The sequence below is a fragment of the Trichomycterus rosablanca genome, chromosome 14 (assembly GCF_030014385.1).
Source record: "Trichomycterus rosablanca isolate fTriRos1 chromosome 14, fTriRos1.hap1, whole genome shotgun sequence".
In the NCBI taxonomy this organism is placed as follows: domain Eukaryota; kingdom Metazoa; phylum Chordata; class Actinopteri; order Siluriformes; family Trichomycteridae; genus Trichomycterus; species Trichomycterus rosablanca.
Genome location: NC_086001.1, coordinates 5,102,092 through 5,129,048, shown reverse-complemented (window position 1 = coordinate 5,129,048; position 26,957 = coordinate 5,102,092). Strand labels below are relative to the sequence as shown.

The 26,957-nt window shown below is 42.1% G+C and overlaps 1 protein-coding gene across 1 annotated transcript in view; it reads left to right on the top strand.

Annotated features, from left to right (window-relative positions):
* Nucleotides 1-26,957, top strand: part of fat1a (FAT atypical cadherin 1a) — a 109,363-nt gene that overhangs the window by 62,508 nt on the left and 19,898 nt on the right. The window contains exons 8-13 of the mRNA XM_063009026.1: nucleotides 5,369-5,644; nucleotides 7,057-7,267; nucleotides 11,387-15,448; nucleotides 16,089-16,285; nucleotides 18,228-18,381; nucleotides 23,054-23,287. Coding sequence (XP_062865096.1) covers nucleotides 5,369-5,644; nucleotides 7,057-7,267; nucleotides 11,387-15,448; nucleotides 16,089-16,285; nucleotides 18,228-18,381; nucleotides 23,054-23,287 — 5,134 coding nt within the window. The remainder of the gene's footprint in view (nucleotides 1-5,368; nucleotides 5,645-7,056; nucleotides 7,268-11,386; nucleotides 15,449-16,088; nucleotides 16,286-18,227; nucleotides 18,382-23,053; nucleotides 23,288-26,957) is intronic.

Here is a 26,957-nt window from a genome sequence, read left to right as displayed (position 1 = left end):
ATAAATAAGCAGAATTAGAACTTACACCAGGTGGAACAGTGGTGCAATACAAGGTGCTGATGCTGCGCTGCTTCAGTGATGTTATAATAACTTTGACTAACTGGGACAGGCTCCAAACGCACGTCAGCCTTTATTAGGATAAGCAGTTGCTGTAGACGAGTAAAATTATCCATAGCTAAAATGCTAATCCACATCCAGGCTGAACCAGAACGTCGCCGCTAATCCCCCGGTCCCAACTCGTGTCATGTCTATTTTAGCAATAAAAAGACGCTAGTGCTAAGTTCCTAGTGTGACTGCGGTTTTATCCTGGAATTTCTGAGCCTCATCTCCCGCCATCCCCACTTCATTTCCTCTCCAATCCCGCCATCTGTCTCTGTCTCCCCGCTGCCAGACGCCTTTTATCCGCTGTCACATCCAGCCCGCAAATATGGGCTTTACTTATTGTTCGTGCTGGATCCAATATGGCTGTCTGCAGGGGGCCGGTCGCCCAACAGCTTGTTGTTGGGTCCCTCTGAGTGGAGCTGAAAGCGTGAAAAGTGGAACTCGGGGACTGGAAAGAAAGATACGGAGAGGACGGGACGAGGGAGGGACGGTTTATCCTCCTCTGGAGATTGATAAAAGCAGAGCAGCTCCGCAGAGACGCCAGCGAGATACTGTTTGCTTTTCACACGTCGAAGCTATCATACACACACACACACACACACTCCCGGAGGAACCCGGGTCTGCACTCCGGCACCTCGGGAGTCAATGTCACTGCATGTAATTTTTTATTAACAGCGCAGTCACATGTATTCAGACCGTCTTTTTAATTACGAACCAACACAAAGCTGCTTTCTGCTGCCACATACTGTACTTTTGCTGATGGTTGTGTTCAAAACATGACAAATGCTGGTCAGTGACCAGGAAAAAAAAACAATGCAATGCTGGTCAAGCACCCAGGTGACGCAGCAGGATATTCCACTAGCACACCAGCGCTGGGATTCTGAACTCCCTGCTGGGCACCCTCTAGGTGAGTGGAAAAACAATCCAGCAGGTGGATAGACTACTCATTTACGTTTGGCATTTAGCAGACGCTTTTATCCAAAGCAATATACAGTACTGTATATACAGTACAGTGGTGAGACTTGAACCAGCAATCTTTTGATTGCTAGTCCAGCACCAGTACCTTAACCACTAGGCTACAACTCCCCTACTTAAAACTCCCTGCAAGCTCCATACCTATCATCACAACCAGCTAGTAAAAAGATAAATGAATGATCTTTTACTGTTTTTGCTGATGGTTGTGTTCAAAACACAACAAATGCTAGTCAGTGACCTGCAAATTAACATAACCAAGAAAAAAGAACAATACAAGGCTGGTCAAGCACCCAGGTGACGCAGCAGGATATTCCACTAGCACACCAGTGTTGGGATTCTGAAGTCCCTGCTGGGCACAATCTAGGTGAGTGGGAGAAAAACAAGCCAGCTGGTGGATAGAATACTCATTTACATTATTGGCATTTAGCAGACGCTTTTATCCAAAGCGATATACAGTACAGTGGCGAGACCTTTTGATTGCTAGTCCAGCACCAGTACCTTAACCACTAGGCTACAACTGCCCTACTCAAAACTCCCTGCAAGCTCCATACCTATCATCACAACCAGCTAGTAAAAAGATAAATGAATGATCTTTTATTGTACTTTTGCTGATGGTTGGGAATAAGACCAGACTAAAAGTGGGTGGAATCTTCAACGCTGTGTAAGGACCTTGTACAGAAGTGGAGTGCAGAGATCGGGCGTGGCTCTCGGTACGTGAAACTGACCTCGCATGCAAATCCACCAAAGTAGCGAATAAGAATTGATTGGTGGGGTGTGTCAGGCGAATATACACCCTCCATGGACTTCATCAGGATCCTTATCGGCGGGAGATGGATTGGCGATGCTAAATTGGGAGAAGGGGGGGGGGGATGCATAAAAAATTACACTGCGTGTCACTGACAATTAACAAACAATTGGCAAACCATCAGGATCAAAACACAACAAATGCTCATCAGTGACCCTCAAAAACCATCATAACCAGGATAAAAGCACAGTGAGTTCTGGTCAGTGATGAAGCTTTAATGGACTTATTATGCAGCAGGGATTTAAGCTTGCTTGACTGTTAGCAGTGTATGTTATAATAAGAACAAATAGCCAGTTCTACCAATGTTCCTTCCTACGCTAGGCTAAAGTAATGCTTATTACACAGGTTCTTTGCTCCAATATACATTAACATTGACAGTATTAGCAGATACTTTTATCAGTTTATGACTGAATAGTTATGTCTAAATACCATGCATTCAATTTAAGGTCAAGGGGCCAAACAGTGGCAACTTGGTAGTGGGGATCGACCTGGCAACCTTCTAATCAGTAGTCCAGTACATTAACCGCCGAGCTGCCTCTGCCCCAGTGCTACAGCTGTTTGCTTGGACAGATTACAACATTCACAAAGTTAATGTTCAATGTTTGGCTCTGCATGCATGCATACATTCTGAAACAGACACAAGGCTGGTGGATGTGGTTTACATCTCCCAGTCGACCCCCTGGTCATCCTCCAGTAGCCAACTGGACGCTCAGTTGGCATGAATTACACTGAACTGGTGTATGGGCGAGTGTGGGTGGGCGAGACATGAGACCACTTATACACAGTGTGTGTGTGTGTGTGTGTGCATCACCAGTGTATACTTCTGTAGTTGTTTCTGTAATGGTGTGTGTGTGTGTGTGTGTGTGTGTGCGTGCATCACCAGTGTATACTTCTGTAGTTGTGTCTGTATGGTGTGTGTGTGTGTGTGTGTGTGTGCATCACCAGTGTATACTTCTGTAGTTGTGTCTGTATGGTGTGTGTGTGTGTGCATCACCAGTGTATATTTCTATAGTTGTTTCTGTAATGGTGTGTGTGTGTGTGTGTGTGTGTGTGCATCACCAGTGTATATTTCTATAGTTGTTTCTGTAATGGTGTGTGTGTGTGTGTGTGTGTGTGTGCATCACCAGTGTATACTTCTGTAGTTGTGTCTGTAATGGTGTGTGTGCGTGTGTGTGTGTGCATCACCAGTGTATACTTCTGTAGTTGTGTCTGTATGGTGTGTGTGTGTGTGTGTGTGTGTGTGCATCACCAGTGTATATTTCTATAGTTGTTTCTGTAATGGTGTGTGTGTGTGTGTGTGTGTGTGTGTGTGTGCATCACCAGTGTATACTTCTGTAGTTGTGTCTGTAATGGTGTGTGTGCATCACCAGTGTATACTTCTGTAGTTGTGTCTGTATGGTGTGTGTGTGTGTGTGTGTGTGTGCATCACCAGTGTATATTTCTATAGTTGTTTCTGTAATGGTGTGTGTGTGTGTGTGCATGTGTGTGTGTGTGTGCATCACCAGTGTATACTTCTGTAGTTGTGTCTGTATGGTGTGTGTGTGTGTGCATCACCAGTGTATACTTCTGTAGTTGTGTCTGTATGGTGTGTGTGTGTGTGCATCACCAGTGTATACTTCTATAGTTGTTTCTGTAATGGTGTGTGTGTGTGCATCACCAGTGTATACTTCTGTAGTTGTGTCTGTATGGTGTGTGTGTGTGTGTGTGTGTGTGTGCATCACCAGTGTATACTTCTGTAGTTGTGTCTGTATGGTGTGTGTGTGTGTGTGCATCACCAGTGTATATTTCTATAGTTGTTTCTGTAATGGTGTGTGTGTGTGTGTGTGTGTGTGCATCACCAGTGTATACTTCTGTAGTTGTTTCTGTAATGGTGTGTGTGTGTGTGTGTGCATGTGTGTGTGTGTGCATCACCAGTGTATACTTCTGTAGTTGTGTGTGTGTGTGTGTGTGTGTGTGCATCACCAGTGTATACTTCTGTAGTTGTGTCTGTAATGGTGTGTGTGCGTGTGTGTGCGTGTGTGTGTGTGTGTGCATCACCAGTGTATACTTCTGTAGTTGTGTCTGTAATGGTGTGTGTGTGTGTGTGTGTGTGTGCATCACCAGTGTATACTTCTGTAGTTGTGTCTGTAATGGTGTGTGTGTGTGTGTGTGTGTGTGCATCACCAGTGTATACTTCTGTAGTTGTGTCTGTAATGGTGTGTGTGTGTGTGTGTGTGTGTGCATCACCAGTGTATACTTCTGTAGTTGTGTCTGTAATGGTGTGTGTGCGTGTGTGTGCGTGTGTGTGTGTGTGCATCACCAGTGTATACTTCTGTAGTTGTGTCTGTAATGGTGTGTGTGTGTGTGTGTGTGTGTGTGTGTGTGCATCACCAGTGTATACTTCTGTAGTTGTGTCTGTAATGGTGTGTGTGTGTGTGTGTGTGTGCATCACCAGTGTATACTTCTGTAGTTGTGTCTGTAATGGTGTGTGTGCGTGTGTGTGCGTGTGTGTGTGTGTGCATCACCAGTGTATACTTCTGTAGTTGTGTCTGTAATGGTGTGTGTGTGTGTGCATCACCAGTGTATACTTCTGTAGTTGTGTCTGTAATGGTGTGTGTGTGTGTGTGTGTGTGTGTGCATCACCAGTGTATACTTCTGTTGTTGTGTCTGTAATGGTGTGTGTGTGTGTGTGTGTGTGCATCACCAGTGTATACTTCTGTTGTTGTGTCTGTAATGGTGTGTGTGTGTGTGTGCATCACTGGTGTATATTTCTGTAGTTGTGTCTGTTATTGTGTGTGTTTGTTTGTGTGTGTGTGTGTGTTCTTCGTTTTTTGGGTACCCGTCTACGCCGGCAGTGCTCAGTTAATTAAGGGCCGGTCCCTTCGTTGACATTTCACTGTACGCCGGTGTTTTAGAGGATTAATTAAATACACCTTTTTTTGATATGGAGGTGAGGCACTGTGGTATTTACAGAAAGCACATGGTGACCCATCGGATTTTCCCAGCGTGCACGTCTAAGCCGGAGCTCACCGAGGGCTTTAGATTGTATTGATCCCTCAGACGACACGACAAGCGTATCAGTGTAAATGTTAAAACCGGGATTAGGTTTCTATTATTTCTGCTTGTGCTGATGTTGAAATGTTGAATAGTTTTTATTATAACATAATTAAGTCACATATTAGGGCGCTCTGAATCCCCAGCGGGCGGCACGGTGGCTCGGTGGGTAGCACTGTTGCCTCACAGCAAGAAGGTCCTGGGTTCGATCCCCAGGTGGGGCGGTCCGGGTCCTTTCTGTGTGGAGTTTGCATGTTCTCTCCGTGTCTGCTTGAGTTTACTCCCACAGTCCAAAGACGTTCAGTCAGGTTAACTGGAGATACTGAATTGCCCTATAAGTGAATGGATGTGTGTATGTGTGTGTCTGCCCTGCGATGGACTGGCGTCCCGTCCAGGGTGTTCTCTCTCTCTCTGTGAAGATTTGATGAAAATCTCCCCCGTTGTTCATGACAGGTACTCATCAGAGTGATTGACACTAACAACCACCGGCCACAGTTCTCCGAGCCGCGCTACGAGGCGAGCGTGGCAGAGGATGCTCCGCCCGACACGGAGGTCCTGCGTCTCCACGCCACCGATCAGGATGAGAAGAACAAGCTGACCTTCACCCTGCTGAGCAGCACTGACCCCTTCAGCCTGCGCAAGTTCCGCCTCGACCCGGGGACGGGGGCGCTGTACACCGCCGAAACGCTCGACCACGAGGCCATGCGTCAACACACACTCACTGTCATGGTATAGTTCTCTCTCTCTTTCTATTGGTCTTTCTCTATATATTTATATATATATATATATACACACCAATCAGGCATTACATTATGACCACCTACTTAATATTGTGCAGCTGTGATGCACTGTGTATTCTGACACCTTTCTATCAGAACCAGCATTAACTTCTTCAGCAGTTTGAGCTACAGTAGCTCGTCTGTTGGATCGGACCACACGGACCAGCCTTCGCTCCCCACGTGCATCAATGAGCCTTGGCCGCCCATGACCCTGTCGCCAGTTTACCACTGTTCCTTCCTTGGACCAGTTTTGATAGATACTGACCACTGCAGCCCAGAACACCCCACAAGAGCTGCAGTTTTGGAGATGCTCTTACCCAGTCGTCTAGCCATCACAATTTGGCCCTCGTCAAAGTCGCTCAATTCCTCACGCTCGCCCATTTCCTGCTTCTACCTTCACTTGCTGCCTAATATATCCCCCCCACTAACATGTGCCACGATGAAGAGATAATCAATGTTATTCACTTCACCTGTCAGTGGTCATAATATATATAATGTGTGTATATAAATATATACTATATATATATTGCCCCCTTAGCTGCTAAATCCGCCACCTACTCAAATTCAATTAACAGTTGGGTTTAGTCTAAACATCACCTAAACTGAACCTGATTGGAAAAGTGAGGAGGCTAAAAGATCTCAAAAAGCTGCACATGATGCCACGTTCTAAAGAGATTCAAATACAGATGTGAAAAAAGTCTGGACAGGGTTACAAGGCCAATACTTTTCCACAGTACTGTACATACATCTAATATGCTGGTGGAAGTTCTTAGAAGAAGGAGCAGTAAACAGTCGGTACAGTGCCGTCTTTAATCAGAGAATATGAGTTTAATGAATAAATATGAAGCATTATTGGTTAGGATGAGTTAACACGTCTATTCAAGCGGCGGATTTAATTAGAGACAAACGAGACCATCAGATTGAAAAGAACTCTCCGTCAGTTCGTGGTCTCCGCATTCTGATTGATTTTGTTTGTGTTTTAATTAGTTCAATTTGTCTCTCACTTATTTGTGAGGCTGGGGACGGTGAGAATGTGACGCGTGCTGTTTATTTATTCCAATTGATTCATCTCTGCTATCCGAGACTTTGAGGCAGTCAGGCGTCTCCCCACCTGGTGTTCTCTCGGAGTCTGCTCACCGCTCTGTTCACGTCATCCATGCATGTCTTGAGAAAATTAAGAAACGCTCTTATATTAGAAAGCATTTATATTCTCTAGAGAAAATTTGTTATTTTGGAAAATGGAAGCACCTCGTGGACCTGGCTTTGTAGCTCCAGTTAAAACCAGCTACACCATTACACAATCTTGTTTTATTAAATTTTATTAAATTTTTAATTTCTTTATTTGTCTCTCTCACACTGCAGGTCCGAGACCAGGACATCCCAGTAAAGCGCAACCTGGTGCGAGTGATTGTGAATGTCGAGGACGCCAACGATAACGCGCCGTGGTTTTTCGGAGCCCCGTACGTAGCACGTGTGTTTGAGTCGGCTGCCCTCGGCTCCTCTGTGCTGCAGGTCACTGCTCTGGACAAGGACAAGGGTCCGAATGCAGAGATCGTCTATAGCATTGAATCAGGTAATTTACTGAACAGGTTTTTGCTTTAGCTGAACGTACGCTGGCATTCCGGTTGTTCTGGCATTTTCTGGCATCTTCTGTTGCTCTTTTTCCACCAACTTTGTGCCAGAGTTGGTTTTCATTCTAGAATTTTCTCCACATTAACATTATTTTAGGAGCCTAACAATTAGGTATGTAGGTAGATAGATCACTTTATTAATCCCATTGAGAAAGTCGGTAGATGAGAAAGTCTATAGATGTGGTGTTCAGAAGTTTCCTACTGCCTGGTATATAAAATAACTACAGTATGCAGCAGGTAATGGTGACACCACTCGGCTTCAGAGGTCCGATCCTTCCCATCAGTCACTCCATGCATCCAAATCAGTTTCCTCCCACCTCTTAAAAGCATTCCAGTCCAGGTTTGGCTTTTTCCCTATTTTTCATCCATTTTTCTTCCGATTTAGCATAGCCAATTAGTCTTCTGCTGCTGGGGATCCCATCTGCATTTGAGTTGGGTATATTCACCTGATCCACGCCCTCGCAGATGCGTGCATAGTCCCTCGACTCCTTCCTTTTTGCCCGTGTTTCAGTGGATTCACACATGAGGCTCCTCCACTTCTGATTAGTGCCCCAGACTGCTAATAAGGGTCCTTGCACAGCGTTTAAAGACCCCACCTACATTATTAGTCTGGTTAGTTCCAATTCAGCAGACTCGATGGCCAATTTTGTCTGCTGCAGGCACTGCCGATTGTGCCCGCTAGTTGGCTGAGATTTAGAATCTCCCGGAATATCCCGCTGTGTCAACTGGGCGCCCAGGATTGGCTTTTTGATTGTAGAAATAATAGGTAAATAAAGCCTTTAATAAAGCCTTAAAAGCCCTAACAAGATAAAGAAAGGCCTTGTTTTTTTTACTACAGTCCTTCAGAGTGGATTTGGCAAAAAAATAATTGTTGCCTAAGGTATAAATAGTTAATAAAACTTAATTAAAGTTAAAAGGTCTCATGGGCGCACTGCAGCTATCTTTAATTCACCAGGCAACAAAAGAGAAATAAACAGCAGCTCTGCTATTTGTTAGTCATGGTGAATCAATGCCGTGTTATAGCTCAGGACCATGGCAGTAAACCAGCTATGGAAAAATCCTGCTTTTCATTAGGACCTTCTTATAAGTATTAAGACAATAGGTTCAACCTATACACACAATAACAGGTGGTTTCGTTTAGGATGCTTCAGGCGGTTGGGTTAATTGGCACACAGCTCAATGACACAAGAACTGTTTGGAAGTTGTGTGGCGAAGCGTCTCGACAGACCCCAGGCGGGGGGCAGAGCATTCCTGTCATGTCACCCGTGTTTGCCACTGTGTCTCGTTTATAATGCCACTCTGACAGTGCAGAGAATGAGAGAATGATTTCAGCCATTCAGAGGTCGTCAACCCACCGGCCTCTAAATGATGAATAGCACTTTTGTAAGAGTTCATATGTTGAATATGTTCATATTCATATAAAAGTTCAGACTGACTTCAGATGTTCCACAGAAAATCTGAAACAAACACTCGGTGCTTCCTGCATATAGACGAATGCTTTTATTTATCATACATACAGATACACGTGGACAGTACAATGAAATGCTTTTTCCAAATATCCCAGCATGTTTGGGGTCAGAGCGCAGGGTCAGCCATTGTACAGCGTCCCTGGAGCAGACAGGGTTAAGGGCCTTGCTCAAGGGCCCAACAGTGACTACAAAGTAGAGTTTGGATTTGAACCTACAATCTTCCGATTGATAACCCAAAGCTCTACCCACTAGGCTACCACTGTTGCTACAATGTCTCTACCCACTACGCTTCTATATATAGAGTTAGTAGCAAAGATAGAAATGATTATGATGTCGCCCAGGTGGCGCAGCGCGATATTCAATGTTGAATAAATAATGGTGTGAAGCAATTTGAACACCCCGGTTCGAATCTCGGCTCTGATACTGGTCGGCTGGGCGTAATCTAGTGGGCGCAATTGGCAGTGCCTGTAGAACACAAAATTGGCCACTGAGTCTGCTGGGTGGGAAAAGGTCGACTAATAAAAAAGGTGGGGTCTTCAAACACTGTGCAAAGACCCTGTTTAGCAGATCAAGGCGCCTGTGCAGAATTGGATGAGCCTCATGTGAGAATCCATCGGTTGAGGGACTGTGCACGTGTCGGAAGGGGCGTGGAGCAGGCAAATTTACCCTCCTCGAACGCTATTGGGGTTCCCAGCAGCGGAAGACTAATTGGCGACTCTAAATTGGTAGAAAAAATGCACAAATAAATAGAAAAAAAGTTATAATGATAAGATAATCATGAGTTATGATTGACTAGCTTAGCTAGTTAGTAACGTACATATTAGCCTACACATTTAGTCACCTGATTTGTTTAGACTTGTGGCAGTAAATATATTATAGATAAATATATATTCACTTTTTTCTTTTTTAATTAGAACAAAACTCACTTTTATTTACAAACCCTGTTTTCACAAAGTTGGGACATTTTGTAAAATGCAATAAAAAAAAACTTTATTTAACTGATAAAAGCTTTTTGATGTCCGATGTTTTCACTGACCAGGTAAATTGTATTTTGTAAATATAAACAAATGTAGATATTTATGCCTATGAAGGCAAGTTTACCACTGTGTTCCATCACCTTTCCTACTAATTACACTTAATAAAATTATTTGGGAAATGAGAAAACTAATTGTTGCAATTTAGCAGGTGAATATTTGCCCCTTTTTGTTATAAATAAGACCTCAGCTGCTTATGTGGCGTTATTTATCACAGTAGCACAACAGTTTCTCATTACACACCATCTGAGGGCTTGAAGGTTCCACACATTCAACAGTGGATTACCACCCTGCCCTAGATGGACTAAGATTTCCCCAGACTGTATGGTAGACAGGGACAGACCAGCAGTATGCAGATAGAGAGATAAGAGTAAGAAATGGAGACGTAATGAAAGAGGACTGAGAAGCATGCTGTAGGCTGGAGGTTCCCTCCCTCTTGTTTCTCATCATTGTTGTGTTAATAGATAGCCAGTGTTTGGACAGTGAAGGGGGACGCTTCTCTGGCACCAAGTGTCCTGTTGAGAATGCACATTTTAACATGTTTCGAATTACTTGGACCAACTGAACTGTAAATGCCAGAGAGTTAGCATTCTTCATAGTGGACACGGTCGTTTACACTTCCTGCAGTCAGTGTTGCAGGGTGGAAAGGTCACGGATTGTTCAACCAGCTGAAGTCAAACATTTACATGTACTTGGAAAAATGTCTTCGGATTTCAATGATTTGAAGTTGTGTGTTCTGTTGTATTGGTTAAAATATACATCCTGTTTGATACGAATTTATTCAGTGGTTTTGAACATTTTGATGTCTTTTAACTTTGTGCCATGGACACCCAATCCCTCATTAGTGATTGTCTACATCTGGTGACTTATGTGTGCCCATATAAATAAGACTGTACCCAACAAAGTACATTTACCAGTCTTCTCTTGACCTTGCAAAGTTGGTATGAAAGCCCAGACTTACCTTAAACTGAAAGGAAAGGTTTCCGGACAACTGTTCCATGTAGTGTTTATAGTGTGCAGTCAAACAAACCATATTTATAGAAAAATCTTTAGCTGTATCCACTCATTATGAATAAAAATAAGAATTAATTAGGTCATATTGTAATTTTGAATGGCATTATAAAAATGTCAGCACCATAAAATTAATAATTAAAGTAGCTGTATGTATATTTATGATCCAGATGGTTTGTATTTCAGAAAAGCCATGATAAACTTATGAATTTTTTTAATTGCAAATAATTGTAAACTCTGGCTGATTTTAACTGTTAATTAAAGGGCTGCATGGAAAATAATGCTAGCTAATAAACAATGGTCTAAAACAATGCCATCAACCATAGAAACAATCAGATTTAATCATTAAATTGTTATGGAAAATATGTTTGTGATTGTGCCAAGGCTTGACATATCATTATTGCTTACATCCAGATCGTAAAGGAGCCAAAAATAAAGGATTATAATTGAAAATTTCATTTACTGCCTGTAAGAATATTAAAATCAATATGTTAGCCAAGCATGGTAATGTACAATGTTTGTTTTATTGCGTTTTTCTTCTCTGCAGGAAATGTGGCCAATTCATTCGCCATTGATCCTGTCCTGGGGACCATCATTGTGGCAAAGGAGCTGGACCGAAGCAACAATAATCACTTTGAGCTAACAGTGAAAGCTACAGATCAGGGGACTCCACCCCTGAGCGCTACAGTGACTGTTGATATTACGGTAACGCTTTCGGACAACGCTAAGCCGAAATTCCATGAAAAGGTCTTCTCTGCCGAGGTTAGTGAATCTGCGCCTGCTGGGACATTTGTGAGTCTGGTGGCATCAACCAGTCAATCATCAGTCTTCTACCAGATCAAAGATGGAAATGTAAATGGAGTGTTTGACATCAATCCAAACTCTGGAGTGGTCGTGACTCAAAGAACTCTGGATTATGAGACTATACCATCGTACAAACTAACCATTCAGGGGACCAACATGGCAGGACTGGCTAGCAATGCTACACTTCTCATTCACCTTAAGGATGAAAATGACAACGCCCCAGTTTTCATCCAAAAGGAATTTACTGGGATGGTGAGCGAGTCGTCCCCTGTAAAGAGCGTGGTCCTTACCAAAGACAGCACTCCGTTAGTAATCCGTGCTCTAGACATGGACCGTGATGCCAATGCAAGGCTTGTGTACCAAATTGTAGAACCATTTGCCCTCAATTACTTTGCCATTGATTCCAGCACTGGAGCAATCAGGACCACCACTGAGTTGGATTATGAGCAAAGATCTGTTTTCTTCTTCACCGTTCAAGTCCATGACATGGGAATCCCTAGACATTTTGCAGAGACGGCTGCCAATGTGACTATTAAAGTCATAGACGTAAACGATTGTCCTCCACAGTTTAACCAAGACTTGTATGAAGCTACAGTTCTTTTGCCAACTTACAAAGGAGTCACAGTAATTGCAGTCAACGCTACTGATGAAGACTCAGGACCGAATGCTAGACTTATGTACTCTATTGCCGAGGGCAACATCGGAGACAAGTTCAAAATGGACCCACTCACTGGGGTTATAACCATTCAAAATGTCACCCAGTTGCGAAGCAGGTATGAGCTGAAAGCCAGAGTTTCTGATGGCAGGTTCTCCAAAATGGTATCTGTTAAGATAAACATCAGAGAGAATAAAGCAAGCAGCCTGAAGTTCACTCAGAGCTCCTACAAGGCTTTTGTGCAGGAGAACTCACTGGAAAAGAAGACTCTTGCCATCATTGCAGCTGTGGGCAGTCAAGTCAATGAGCCTTTGTTTTACAGAATTTTAAACCCTGACAGAAGGTTTGAGATCAGCCGAACATCTGGGGTGCTCTCGTTCACCGGCATACCTTTTGACCGTGAGGAACAGGACACCTATGACATAGTAGTGGAAGTCACCAGAGAGGACAAGTCTTTTGATGTGGCTCACGTTCTTGTAAGGGTAACTGTCGAGGATGTCAATGACAACCCACCCATGTTCGTCAACTTGCCCTACCACGCTCTGGTACAGAAGGATGCTGAAGTTGGTCAAGTGATCAAACAAGTGACCGCCATGGATGCAGATATCGGAACCAACGCTGAGATTAAGTACCACCTACAGGAGCTGAATGAATATGTTCAGATTAGATCTGGGGGAGAACTCACTCTAAAAAAGCCATTTGAAACAGACTCTGTTGAGTTTGTGGTCACAGTTGTGGCTTCGGATGCAGGCGAGCCTCCATTGTCTGCAACCGTTGAAGTGCCTATAACTGTAGTGAATAAAGCCGTGCCAGTGTTTGAAAAAACATTCTACAGTCTAGAGATCTCTGAGAATATACAGGTACACACACCTATTGTCCATGTACAGGCCAGTAACTCTGAAGGACCAAAGGTAGTCTACACCATCTCAGAGGGGGATCCATACAATCAGTTCTCAATCAACTTCAACACTGGAGTTATCAGTGTAGTACAACCTCTCGATTTTGAGACACACCCTGCCTATAAACTAAGCGTAAGAGCCACAGATTCGCTAAATGGTGCTAAAGCTGACGTTTTTGTTGACATAATCTTAGAAGATGTGAACGACAACCCACCTGTGTTCCTTGCCAAGTCTTACAATGCAAGCCTTTCTGAAGCCTCCGTCATTGGAACCTCTGTAGTACAGGTCTCTGCTACCGATGCAGACGCGGGTAACAACCAAGTGCTGTTCTACCAAATAGTTAAAGATGAAAAGAGCTCTGAATACTTTACCATTGACCGCGACACTGGTACTATCTGGACAGCACGTATGCTTGACCACGAGGAGCAAACTCAGCACAAACTAACTGTCAGAGCCATAGATGGCGGGGTCGCTGCACTTTCCAGTGAGGTCACCGTGACCATAGACATTATGGATCTAAATGACAATGCTCCTGTGTTCTCACAAAAGGTTTACGAAGCATTCATCAGTGAGCTGGCACCCCGTGGTCATTTCGTTACACAGGTTCGAGCTTCAGATGCAGACAGCATTGATAGTGCAAGCTTAGAGTTCTCAATCACATCAGGAAATGAAGCACAAAACTTTGCCATCGACAAAAACTCTGGAGCTGTCATTATATCCAACCACAGGAAGCCACACATGGAGCCTCAGTATAACCTTAATATTTCTGTATCTGATGGTGTGTTCAGAAGCTCTGCTCTTTTAAAGATTAATGTTAACGGTGCTAACTTCCACAGTCCTACCTTCCCTCAGGGAGAATATATAGTTGAACTTTTAGAAAATTCCCCAGTTGGAACATTAGTAGCAGATGCACCAGCATCAGATGAAGATTCAGGTATATTTGGACAAATTTTATACCACATCGTCAATGACTTTGCTAAAGATAAGTTCTCCGTAAGTGAAGAGGGTAAAATTTTCACCTTAGAAAGTCTTGACCGTGAAAATGCTCTGGAGAAAGTCATTTCAATATCTTTAATTGTAAAAGATGGTGGTGGCAAAGTGGGATTCTGCACCATTAACGTGATCCTAACAGACGTTAACGATAACTCTCCACAATTTAAAGGTGCAGAATATAAAGTTAACATAGCTTCAGATGTTTCAAGAGGAACTACAGTGGTCAAAATTGCAGCTTCAGACATGGATGAAGGCAGCAATGCTGACATCACCTACTCGATTGAAGCCGACACTAATAACATAGAAGAGAATTTTGAGATAAACCCACTCACTGGGATCATTGTGACTAAAGAAAGTCTGATTGGGCTAGAAAATGAGCTTTATGCCTTTCTTGTACGTGCAAAGGATGGTGGAAACCCATCAAGATCCTCGGTTGTTCCAGTTTATGTAAAGGTACTTGGCCCAGAGGTCAAAGTGCCAAAGTTTGTAGAACCTTATTACAGATTTACTATTGACGAAGATCATCCTCTCGGCCAAGAGATAGACATTATTCAAGCTGAAAGTGAACAGCCGGTGATCTACAGCCTAGTCAAGGGTAACACTCTGGAAAGCAACAAAGATGAAGTATTTGAGGTTGACCGTGACACAGGAGCTCTAAAGCTAGTAAAGAAACTTGACCATGAGACCACCAAGTGGTATCAACTCACTTTCCAGGCACAAAGTGATCACGAAGGGAATGATGTGATCTCAACCGTGGGTATAAGCATTCAAGTCAAAGACGTAAACGATAACCATCCCTTCTTTGAGTCAGACCCTTATGAGGCTGTTGTGCTGGAGAACCTTCCTGGAGGCACCTCAGTGATACAGGTCAAAGCAGTGGACTTTGACTCGAGCTCAAATGGACTGGTTATCTACGGTCTGGATCCCATTCAGAACTCAGCAGACATAGCAGAACTGTTTGCTGTGAACAGTGAGACAGGCTGGGTGACGACTTTGAAGGAGCTGGATCGAGAGCAGAAGGATAAGTACACTGTCACAATTCTGGCCACTGACCGTGGAGAAAAGATACAGCTTACAGCGAGCACCAAAGTGCAGGTCACAGTGGCAGACACAAACGATAATCCGCCTCGTTTTACGGCAGAGATTTACAAAGGCACAGTCAGTGAAGATGACCCTCCAGGTGGAGTGATCGCCATCCTCAGCACCACCGATGCTGATTCTGAGGACATCAACAAGCAAGTCGAGTACTTTATCACAGGTAAGCACGTCTGAGAACCTTCATGTGACCTCTGTGTGTCAACTTTATATAACCCAAAGTTGTTTTGTCCAGTAATGGCATGAAAGGATACTTGCTGAACTGCAGGCTCTCAATTGCCGTCAATAATTCAGAACAGCTCATCACTGCTAAGCCACTTTATCCAGTTAGTATAAAGCCAACTGCTTTTTTTGTTTAGATATTTCTCTATTTCAACCTGTAAACAAGTTTTAAAGTACAAGTCTAAATATTTAGGTCAGTAAAAAAAGTCTTGCTTGTGCAATTATGCCAGCAACTAACTGGCAGGGGAGATACTCAGGATCTGGTGTTAATTAGCTCGCATGACCAACTCTGCCAAGATAAAAATCCCAAGATATCAGAAAAAAAATTGCACCGAGTATCTGATTGTGCTTTGGCAGCCTGAACCGCCTTATTTTAATCCTTTCTGCAAAACTTTCAATTATGATTAAAATCCTTATCTTGCAAATGCAAATTTGATACCCTGGGTACACAAGCTACCCACTAAATTAGCTACTGTTGCACCAAGCAAAGAACTGTCACTTACAGCTTGGGAATTTAATTTATCGTCTTTCATTTATCTTTATTTATTAATCTCAGTGGTATGTTTTTTAACTTTGTCAAGGTGGTGACCCGCTGGGCCAGTTCGGTGTGGAGCACACGCAAGGTGAGTGGAAGGTGTTCGTACGGAAGCCACTGGACAGGGAGGAGACAGACAATTACCAGCTCAACATCACCGCCACAGACGGTACCTTCACAGGCCGGGCACTCGTAGAGGTCAAGGTCCTGGACGCCAATGACAACAGTCCAGTTTGTGAGAAGGTATGAAGCTTTATCCAGGTTTATGATTAATAATAACATAACCAAGGTGACTTGGTTTAAAAATGACATATAAATAATTTGTTGGTTAAAAGATCATTTTTAGGATCATTGTTATTTAAAGCAGGAGTGGATTTTTCAGACGGGATGTCTGCCTTCTCACCGGCAGTGATGCGACAAAGCGACTGGCTGTCATTCATTTAAGCAATAGAACACGAGAGGGAGTGTGTTATCGTGAATAACATCACGGCTGTGATTCGGCCGTAGATCATTACAGCCGTGATGTTATTCGCGATAACACACGACCTCAAGTGTTCTATTGCTTTAATACAACAGTTTTTACAAAATAAAGAAAGAAAATAAATCAAAGAAGCCCTGAATTTCATAATAAATATGCTTTAATATTGACAATACCTTCCGCCAAAAAGTAGTTCCACAACGATTATAAAGTTTAACACTACAAAGCAGACATCCCAAGTTGCAAAAACTCATTTCAGGGAGGTAAGAACAACAAGAAGAAAAAGGCAAGAACCTCCGAAGAGAAATAAAAGAAATAAAAAACATCTTGCACACACCAAAGGATATGGGTGAGAACAGAACTTTTATGAGCTGCTAACTGGGCTATTAAGCTAACTGTTCGCGTTACAAACACATTAATGTTCCCTACATAGTGCACTAGATTGTGTATCGGATAACGCATTCATGTTCACTACATAGTGCACTAGACAATATATTAGACAATTGATTTATGTTCCCTACACAGTGCGATAGATTGTATATCACATAACGGATTTAAAACGCGATCGGGAATAAAAGTCTGTGTCGCCTGCGTGCGCATTTGTGTGCATGAAGCTTGTCGTTACTGGCAACGCGTCAGCGGAGTAATATCATTGTGGTGTGAAAAGACCGTGCTGTTATCACGAATATCAGCACAGTTAGAACGCTTCTCAACCAATCAGATTGTAAGGTCGGAACTACCTGTTGTATAATTTCAATTAAAGCTGACGATTTCTGGTGACAAGAGGCGGAATGTTGGCAGTGCAAAGCTGAGCAAAGTTTAACTTGAAAATTAGGAGTGAAGCAATGTGACAATCACCAACAGGAATTAATCAGAGTGGTATACTCTTTATTCCCACCAACGTAAAACAGTACACTTTATTTTTGTCTCCTAGATACTTGTTTCTAATAGAGAAGAGAAACTCAAATTTATGCAAGTAGACACAGCAATCGCAAAGAACACACACAGTTTACTTGTCATGTTGACAGCACAGACAGTGATGCACTAGGGATGAAATTTATAGACGATCGATTTCCCTCCAGGATTTTTATTTTTAGCGGTAACAAGTCTGTCTGATTTGTGGTAAGACTGGATGGGTAGGGATCTGATTTGTGGTCAAATAGTTTTTTTGCTATGCTCTAAGCCAGTAAAGTACTCTGTACTGCCATGGCGTTTGCTTTTTTTGCTTGGCGCCAGTAAAACCATGGCAAACAAAGGTCAGCTCGAGTTGAGAAACATCTATAGGCGATGATGACCCTGCTGGTGTGAACACAGGATGACGACCGATTAGCGATTTGTCCAACAAGAGGTGAAAAGTCGCTGCCAGTATGAAAGCAGGATTAGATAAATGTAAGAAATAGACAAACTGAACGGTTTTAAGCAAACCAGACCAAAAAACATTTAGTAAAGCATAGACAAAGAGGTCATTAACAGTATATTGAGATTCTAATTTGCATCAAATGTGTTAAAATTGTGCTTAGCTTTTCATCTCTTAACAAAAAAATGTTTCTCCAACACCTCCTCCCCCTCACTCCAGTCTGCTCCAGTTTTCTTGCTTTTTCCGCCACCCACGTCTTTGTTTTGTTCATGTGCAGAAATCTTTATTTCCAGGCCTTATACACAAGTCTGTCAGTTAATCTCCTTCACCTTGTTTTTCTCTGTCTCCAGTCCCTGTACACCGTAAGTGTCCCAGAAGACGCCGTCGCTGGACGTTCCATTCTCCAGGTCTCTGCCACAGACGCTGATATCCGGTCCAACGCTCACATCACCTATCAGCTTTTAGGACCCGGGTCCGAACATTTCAGCATCGTCCCTGACACAGGTATGAAATAAGCTTATCTGTTTAAAGCCTTTACCAAAGATAAACAAACCCAAAGAAACATCACAGACCTGCCCACCAGCAACAAGAAAATACAGTGGCAGTGGAATGCAGTGAGAAAGCAATTTAAATAGATCCAGAGCTATGCAGAGACTTTAGGGTTAAAAAGGGGCAAATTTAGAGGTGGTATGCACCTGATTTTATATTGATGCCATGTATAATATGTACATAAATATGGGTCAAATTAATTTTGTACGTTGAGCTTTCTAATTCTTTATTAATTTAATAGTAGTAATAGTGAATTAAGGGTACAAATGGCAGCACTTTGCTTAGAATCTACAGTCCCCCCCCAGTCTGAGAACACATGCATTTGTTGTATTTTAATGTGTCTCATTATGTCTACAGTCATGTGCCAGCATAATAGTGTGTGTGTGTGTGTGTGTGTGTCAGTGTCAGGCATACATACATGTGTGTGTTGATAGGTCAGTTCTCAATCAGTGTCACAGATCTTATGAAAGCAGACGCTCAGCCTTGTCTTGACAGTCTCAGTGCGCCCGATGGAGCACACACACACACACACACACACATACACACACACACACCATATGAACCTCGCTCAATGCTGCAAGCAGTGTTAAAACTTTAGCTTAGTATTCAAAGAGTGTTCTAGGCGAACACACATACACACACGCACATGACTTCAGTGGTGCACCTTTGAATCCAAATAGTATAACTAGAAATTTATATTATGTTAGTAGGCAGTACGCACACAAACAAAACACACACACATATATATGCCCTCTGTTTCATCTTTGAATCCAAACAATATAACTAGAAATTCATATTTCTTTAGTAGGTAGTAGCCTGGTATTTAACACACACACACACACACACACACACACACACACACATATATGCTCTCAGTGTTGCACCTTGGAATCCAAACAGTATAACTAGAAATTCATATTTCCTTAGTAGGTAGTAGCCTGGCATTTAACACACACACATATATAAACACACACACATATATATGCCTTAAGTGGTGCACCTTTGAATCTAAACAGTACAACTAGAAATTCTTATTACATTAGTAGCCAGAACCCTGGCATTTAACACACACACACACACACACACACACACACACACACATACACACACACACACACACACACACAAACACATATATGCCCTCAGTGTTGCACCTTGGAATCCAAACAGTATAACTAGAAATTCCTATTTCTTTAATAGACAGTAGCCTGGCATTTAACACACACACACAGACATATGCCTTAAGTGGTGCACCTTTGAATCCAAACAGTACAACTAGAAATTCTTATTACAGTAGTAGCCAGAACCCTGGCATTTAACACACACACAAACACACATACACACACACTCTGTACACAGGCACTTTATTATTTTATGCATTGGATCTTTCTGCAGTTTTCCACATGCTATTCTTTATACTTTTCTCAGTAGACATTTCCTCACCCAAGTACATTCTAACATCAGTTAGCTAAAAACTTGTCAAAAGGCATGTGAGTGGACAAGCCAAGAATTCTTTTTTAAATACTAATACGTGCAATATTAGTGTTTGCTTTATTGCAAAATTAATTGAGCTTTAGTGTTTAGTCATGATCTGACCACAGCCTGAGCCGTCACTGTTTAGACAGCTAAACCCGGGTGCAGTACAAAAATAATCTTGTTTCTTTTCACCATTTAGTCCTAAAGTACGGATCAAAAGGTAAAGTTATAGAACATGGTTTAACTGGCGCCTCAGGTAGATAGTCAGGCCTTTTTTCCCAGCCCTGTAGACAAACATATATGCTTTGCACACTAGTAGGAATCAAGCAGTGGGATGATATGGGAGAACCTAAGTGGAAAAAGGGAAACCTGGCTTTGGACTATGTTTCAAGAGTCTGAAAAGAAGATGTATATTTTTTATTTACTAATCAATAAGGCTATTGTATTTTCCAGCATGTTTGACTTCCTACCATGTAGTGTTATTACCCTATAACCAGCCCAATGATGGCAGCCAGTAAAGTAGTATGTTGCCAGGTTTTTTCCAAGCATAAAACATTTTCTTAAACCCATTGTTTCAGGCTATACACAAAGCAAAGGAGAGTTGCTGTGTCCCAAATGTCACACTATCTACTGAACAGTAAAATATTAACATAGTTTGACAACAACACTTCAGATAAAATATTAAATTGCTGTTTTCTGCTTCTTCATCTCATGGTCCAAGGTATGTTGATACCTGACCATGTTTAGGGACATCCTATTCTAAACCATCAGCATTAATATGGAGTTGGTTCCTTCTTTATGGCAATAACAGTATTTTAGGGAATTCAAGCCTGAATCTGTGAGTTGTGACTCCTCACTAGCTCATTAGCTACTGACCTTGAGATCACAAATTTACAATCACAAGTCACTAAGTCTGGTAGTGTGCAATGCGATTCATAGCTATTTATACTTGTGTAGTGGTAGGCTTTATTAACTCTCTCTCTCTCTCTCTCTCTCTCTCTCTCTCTCAACTCTATTGCTCTCATCCTATGTGAATTAAACACAGCAGAGAGCCAGAAGGCATGCAGAAATCAACAGCGGCTTGTGTTAGTTTTTTACTGCACCACTACAACACAAAGCCTATTGTGAAGGTGCTAGAGAGCAGCTGTGAGTGAGAAGCTTGAGTGTGTGTGTGTTGTGTGTGTGTGTGTTGTGTGTGTGTGTGTGTGTGTGTGTGTGGTAGCAGTACAGAGTGCTGTTGTTGGTGAAGGTGTTGCTCTTGTGTGTGGGATTGACGTTTTGCAGGGGATTCTACTCGCTCTTCGTCTTTTATTTAATGGTGGAAAAGAACAGAAGCTTTGTTCAGTGTTAGTGATGCCAAGAGCCCTGCAGAGACACTTCACCCTCAGTTCCTCTTTTTCTTTCTGTCTTATTTGACTCGTGATTTTTTCTGTTTTATTTTTACCTTTTTTTTATGTTTATATCTTCATATTTTCTTGTTTTCTTTCTTTTACTTTCTTCCTCCCCTCCTTCCTTCCTTCCTTTATTTTATATTTTCTTTACATACTTCTGTTTAACTTGCTCTTGTTGTGTACCTCTTTACTTTTTCTTTTTTTTTTTTTCTTTGACGTTTCCCGAACATATTTCTGTCTCTCATGTGTTTTCCCTTTGTTGTTTATTGTCTTTTTTCAGATTTATGTAACACTCCTTTACCCAATCTTCCTTCTTCTCTAGTCTTTCTATTACTCATTATAAAATCTTTCGCTGGTCTTATAGCTGTTAGCACTGAGGGGGTGTTTTTTGTGCATCCTGGTCTGATGATGCCAGTGTGAACTGTGCTTCTTTTCAACCTGCTCAGTCACACTGCCACAGTGCCCCCTGCTGGTGGAGCTATGATAGTAATGTCTATGAAAAGAAAAAGCAGAGTGAAGTGTGTGTGTGGAAGTGATAACTGTGTCAGAAATATATATATAATGCTTTCTTTTAAATGTAGGATATCACAATGACTGTGATCAACCAACATGTTTAGTGTTTGCTTCTTTTATTTGCACTGGAGTTACAAGTTCCAAATTAATTTGTATATATCTTTTTAAGAATGCACTCATTGTTTTTCTTTTGATACCCATATATAATCAGGAAATATTAGGCATATTTAAGCATTTCTATGCTAATTTTCTATGATTTACTTTTACATTAGAAGAAGTGGCCAACATATGTTAAGTGCAGTTGATTCTTACTCCTGGTGACCACATTGATGGTGTTTCTCCAGAACATTCTGGCTTCTCAATGGCTCATTGATTGTATCCATACATCTTGCTGGTCGCCCTCTTTACCGTTAATATAATTTTCTTTTTTTAATGAATTGGGTTTTTTTTCTCATAATGTGTCCAAAATAACAGAGCTTTAATTCGGTTTTCTGGGCCTTTGAGATAGAGGTTTGGTTTGCTCTAATCGAGGATCCATTTGTCCATTTGTCGTCTTTGCTGGTCAAGGTACTTGATATTCTTCCTGTTCTTTTTTATTGTCCAGCTCCACATCTATAAAGAACCTCAGAGAAGAACCTAGTCTGGAGAGCCAAATCTTTACATCTGAAGATCTTTTCTGGTTCTCAGTCTCAGCCTGTGTTGTTTTTTCCTGACTGCTTGATGCTTTGCTGTTAATAATTGATCCAATTAGGCTAAACCTGACCGCCACTTCAACATCTTCTCCAACTACGGAGAACTTATTAGTGTTTTTTGTTGTCATGACGACTTAATATTGATCTGAGGTCCAGTATATTTACTCTGCTCTGCTTTTCTGCTATGATGCTGTGGGTATTGTGTCATCTGCATATTGATCGTGATCATGATCAAATGCAGCCTTTTTTACATGTTCTGTAATGTCTGTGGCTTGTTGATTGGTGTAGAGATGCCTCATCAGGATGATGAGATACTCCAGTGTTTCAATCATTCCCTAGAACATATTCCATAATTCAGTTTATTAAACGCAATTGACAGCTCACTGAAGAACAGGTTGAATTTCTTTTTGAATTTCTTGACTTTTTCTATAATCCAGTGTACATCTGCAATGTTATCTTATAATGCTTGCACATCTGACAGTTTTCTTTCAGTATGAGGCTCTAGCCCTTATTGGGTCTACTTGCTAAATGCAGACTTGTTTACCCTTGTTCTAGGTGAGCTGAAAACCCTGGACGATCTGGATTATGAAGAAGAAGCAGTACACAGGATGAAGGTGCGGGCGGTGGACGGAGGAGGACGTTACTGTGAGGCCGAGGTTGAAGTCACGCTGGTGGACGTCAACGATAACGCACCAAGGTTTTCCTCTGACCCTTATACCATCACCGTATTCGAGAACACCGAGTTACACACTCCTGTCGCCCAACTGCAGGCCACGGACCTTGACACCGGTGAGTTTTTAGCCATTGTATTTCTGGCAGGAAGGGCAACTTATTTGCATAGGGTTTAAGATGAGTTAATCTAGTTATACTTTAACCCTGAGAATCTGAAAAGACGGGCTTCAGACTTCATATCCCAAAAAATATTAGTACTGTCACCACACAGCTAGAAGGCCTGGGTTTGATTTCTCGACTGGCTGGCCAGGGTCCTTTTTGTGTGGATGTTGCATGCTCTCTCTTCTTCTGCAAATCACATGGTCACATGTGGGTTTGACTTTGTGCAGGTCATGATCTCCTGTGGTTAATAATTGCCCACTGATAAGGTCAGAAATGCTTGACCAGTAGTGGAAAAACATTTGGTTTTGGTTACCAGTGAGAGAGGATTGAGGAGAAGTTTTTCCAACATGAAAGTGGTCACTTCAAAGAGTAAATAAGTCAGTCCAGAATAGTTTAAACAGAAACATGGGGGCTAAATTCAGTGCAGAGAGAAAGTCTTTGCTATCAGCCAGTCAGGCATGTACATACAGACATAATTGGGGTGGCAGAGGCCCCATGTTGGATTGCTGTTCCGTCTGGGGTGTTACTGCATTGCATCCCACCACGTCCCAGACCAGGATAAAGCTGGGGTAAGACATGAAAATGAAATGAAACAAAAAATGTAAATGTATCATAGAAGTTTAGTCGTATCCAATTACCCGATTGCATTACGCTTTCTCTCTACTGCTCCTGACCTCCACTTCTGACCGAGGAGAGCCGTGACTAACGCACGCCCCCTCCGACATGTGTGCAGTAGCTTACTGCATCTTTTTACCTGCATGAGATGAGTTCATATGTGGCTCAGTCTCACGCACGGAGAGTCACACACGGACCCATTATCCCTCGTCTCTGTGCAGCACCAACAATCAGCCAGCAGAGATCGTAATTGTATCAGTTATGAGTAGAGATGGGACGATCGGGGTTTTTGGCACCGATTGCGATCTCCGATGTCCTTTCAGGGCAATCGGACGATAGTCGATTTCGATCGGGGGGGGCAGGGGGGGCGGTGACATGCAATTTTTAGCGCAAAACCAGCAGTAAATAATAAAGTAACCAAACAATTATTTTTTTCACCCACAGGAGACATATCTTATTAGTCTAACTGACCACACACACACACACAGGTTTAATGTTATCCAGTTTAGTCTGAAAAAAACTTAAAAAGAGCCTCACAGTGAAAATAAACCGAAAGCAACAGCGTGTGTGTGTTTCTTTAAAAAAAACGCTTTGTTCACAGTGTCGCTTTAAATTATTCTGATTCAGGAGTCGAATGTGACGCGTAAGTTTCTCTCTCCGTTTTTACTGTTATTAATAAATGCTGTGGTTTTAAATAAACACCAGCTACTACAGAACATTTTGTGTGACTTTCTTACATTAAAAAGCTTAATTAAAAAGCTTAATTAAACCGCTATTACCACAGAGCGGTCACCGAGTCAGACTCGTTCCGTCTGTGGAGCTAAAAGTTCTGATTACCCTAAAAGTTTAGCAGATGATCCTGAACTAACGAATTTGGTAATGAATAAACTTTTGCCTCTGATTGGCTCTGTAACGTTTTCTGTTCTCATCTACATCACAAGTAAGAACCGCTCACGATTTACCAAAGTGAACCAGGAGTTTATATAACGTGCTGATAGAATCGACTCAGATGTGACCGGGTTGAATTATCTTTTTAAAGTAAATATTACAATCAGCAAAATTACATCGTATGTATGATGCACAACGTTAATGATGTTATTTTAGGTCATGAAGAGCTTTCACTGTGGTTTCTGTACGATGGTTGATGAATGGTGATGTGATGGTTGGTGCTTTGTAGCTCAAAGTCTGGATCAATCCACTGAGCTGTTAACTTAACGTGGTCTTTATATATCACACAATCGGATCGGCTACTTTTAGGAAATATCGCCGATCGCCGATAGCATATTTTGATAAAAAATCGGCCGATACCGATTCATAGCCGATCGACCGTCCCATCTCTAGTTATGAGGAATCCTCTTCGACACCCTTCCTACAAACGAGCCAATCATTGTTCGCGTTCGAGATGTGAGCTCTGGTGTGTGTATTTTCCCGCTGCGCCACCTGAATGACAGGGATGAATACTTCATTGTCAAAATCAAATTCCGCATTAGTGGCTATTGCTATATAATATAGTTATAAATGCTGGTTGTATGGCTTATGTAGGGATACTGAGGAATATAGAGGGTTTTTTGGAAGCTCTTTACGAAGGACTTCATCATCTTCCATTTTCAATGCTTGCAGTGTGTTTAGATGAACCACAGATCAATGATGTGCTAACTTTATATAAAAACACATAATATTAAAAATAACCAGTGGTTTATAAAACCCAGCATATCACGATTTTATTAGTTCATGTTTTCTTCATCAGACCGCTGATCTTCATTCTTAATCCTCAGATTCCGTTTTCTCTTCAGTCTTTGTTCACATTTTTTCCATCTGTTCTGATCTAAATGTCATCCTGTTTGTCATCAGCTCTAAATTCCAGCTTTTGTTTGAGAAACCACTGCGCACAACCCACGTTCTGTCAGATCAACCAGCGCTTCCTGTAAGACTGTGAGCTCACTGTGCAAAAGTTTAAACCTGCAGTGGCTAAAATGCATCTGAAATCACCGCCCAAGTCATTAAAGCTGTAGCTAATCCTTCAGTTATGCTTCAATGTCCATCTATTAAATATTAGGTCATCCAGAAAGCTCGAAAATCGGCTAGTTTCGGACTTAAGTGAATGTTGAGGATATCTATAGTTACTCAAAAGAAAATAGTTGTGTAAAACTATGATTTTTTTTTTCTCTTTTTCTCTGTTCTTTCCCCCCAATTTTTTGCCCTAATCTAGTCGTATCCAGTTACCCTGGTTGCGCTACGTTTCACCTCTACCGATACAACCCTCCACTGCTGAGCTTCGCAACTGACACACACCCCCTTTGACACATTAGCAGTTCCGACTGCCTCTTTTCACCTGCACGAGGCGAGTTCATATGCGGATCAGCATTGTGCACAGAGAGCCTCACCCTGATCAATGCATTAAACCGAGCCGGCCAAACTAGGCAGCGCAGAAGGGTACGACTCCTGACATGGGAGAGTCGCCGAATACCTGATCATTGTATTAATTAGCAGAGAATTCGATCTGTCATGAGATTAAATCCCACTCTCCTTGGATTGAATTCGGTCCCTTCTTAAAATAAAATCATCCAGCAGCGAGCGAACGAACGGAAACTCGTGCCAGCGGCCATGAGCGATTCCCGATCGCCGCTTTAAGTGTCTCTTAGCGGGAAGATTCCCCGGAGAGAGAGATCCGCCGCACGACAGATAGAATCATCCGCTACGATTCACTTAACCTCCATTAAGCAATTTCACAGAGCTAATCTGGTGGGACGGAGACTGAGACGACTGCAGGGGGCTCGTGCTGTGTTCGGATCGTGTGATGAGCGCTGCTTCTGATCGTTACGTTACGATTTATTAACATCCGAAAATGATGCTTTGTGCGTACGGGGTGTCTACACTATATTTCTATAGAACACAAAAGTATGTGGACAGCCTTCATTATTAATAAGTTCATGTATTTCAGGCAATAAAATAAATGTTATGTGCATACGAGACAACGTATTGGCACTAATTAAGGCAAGGCTGATGATTC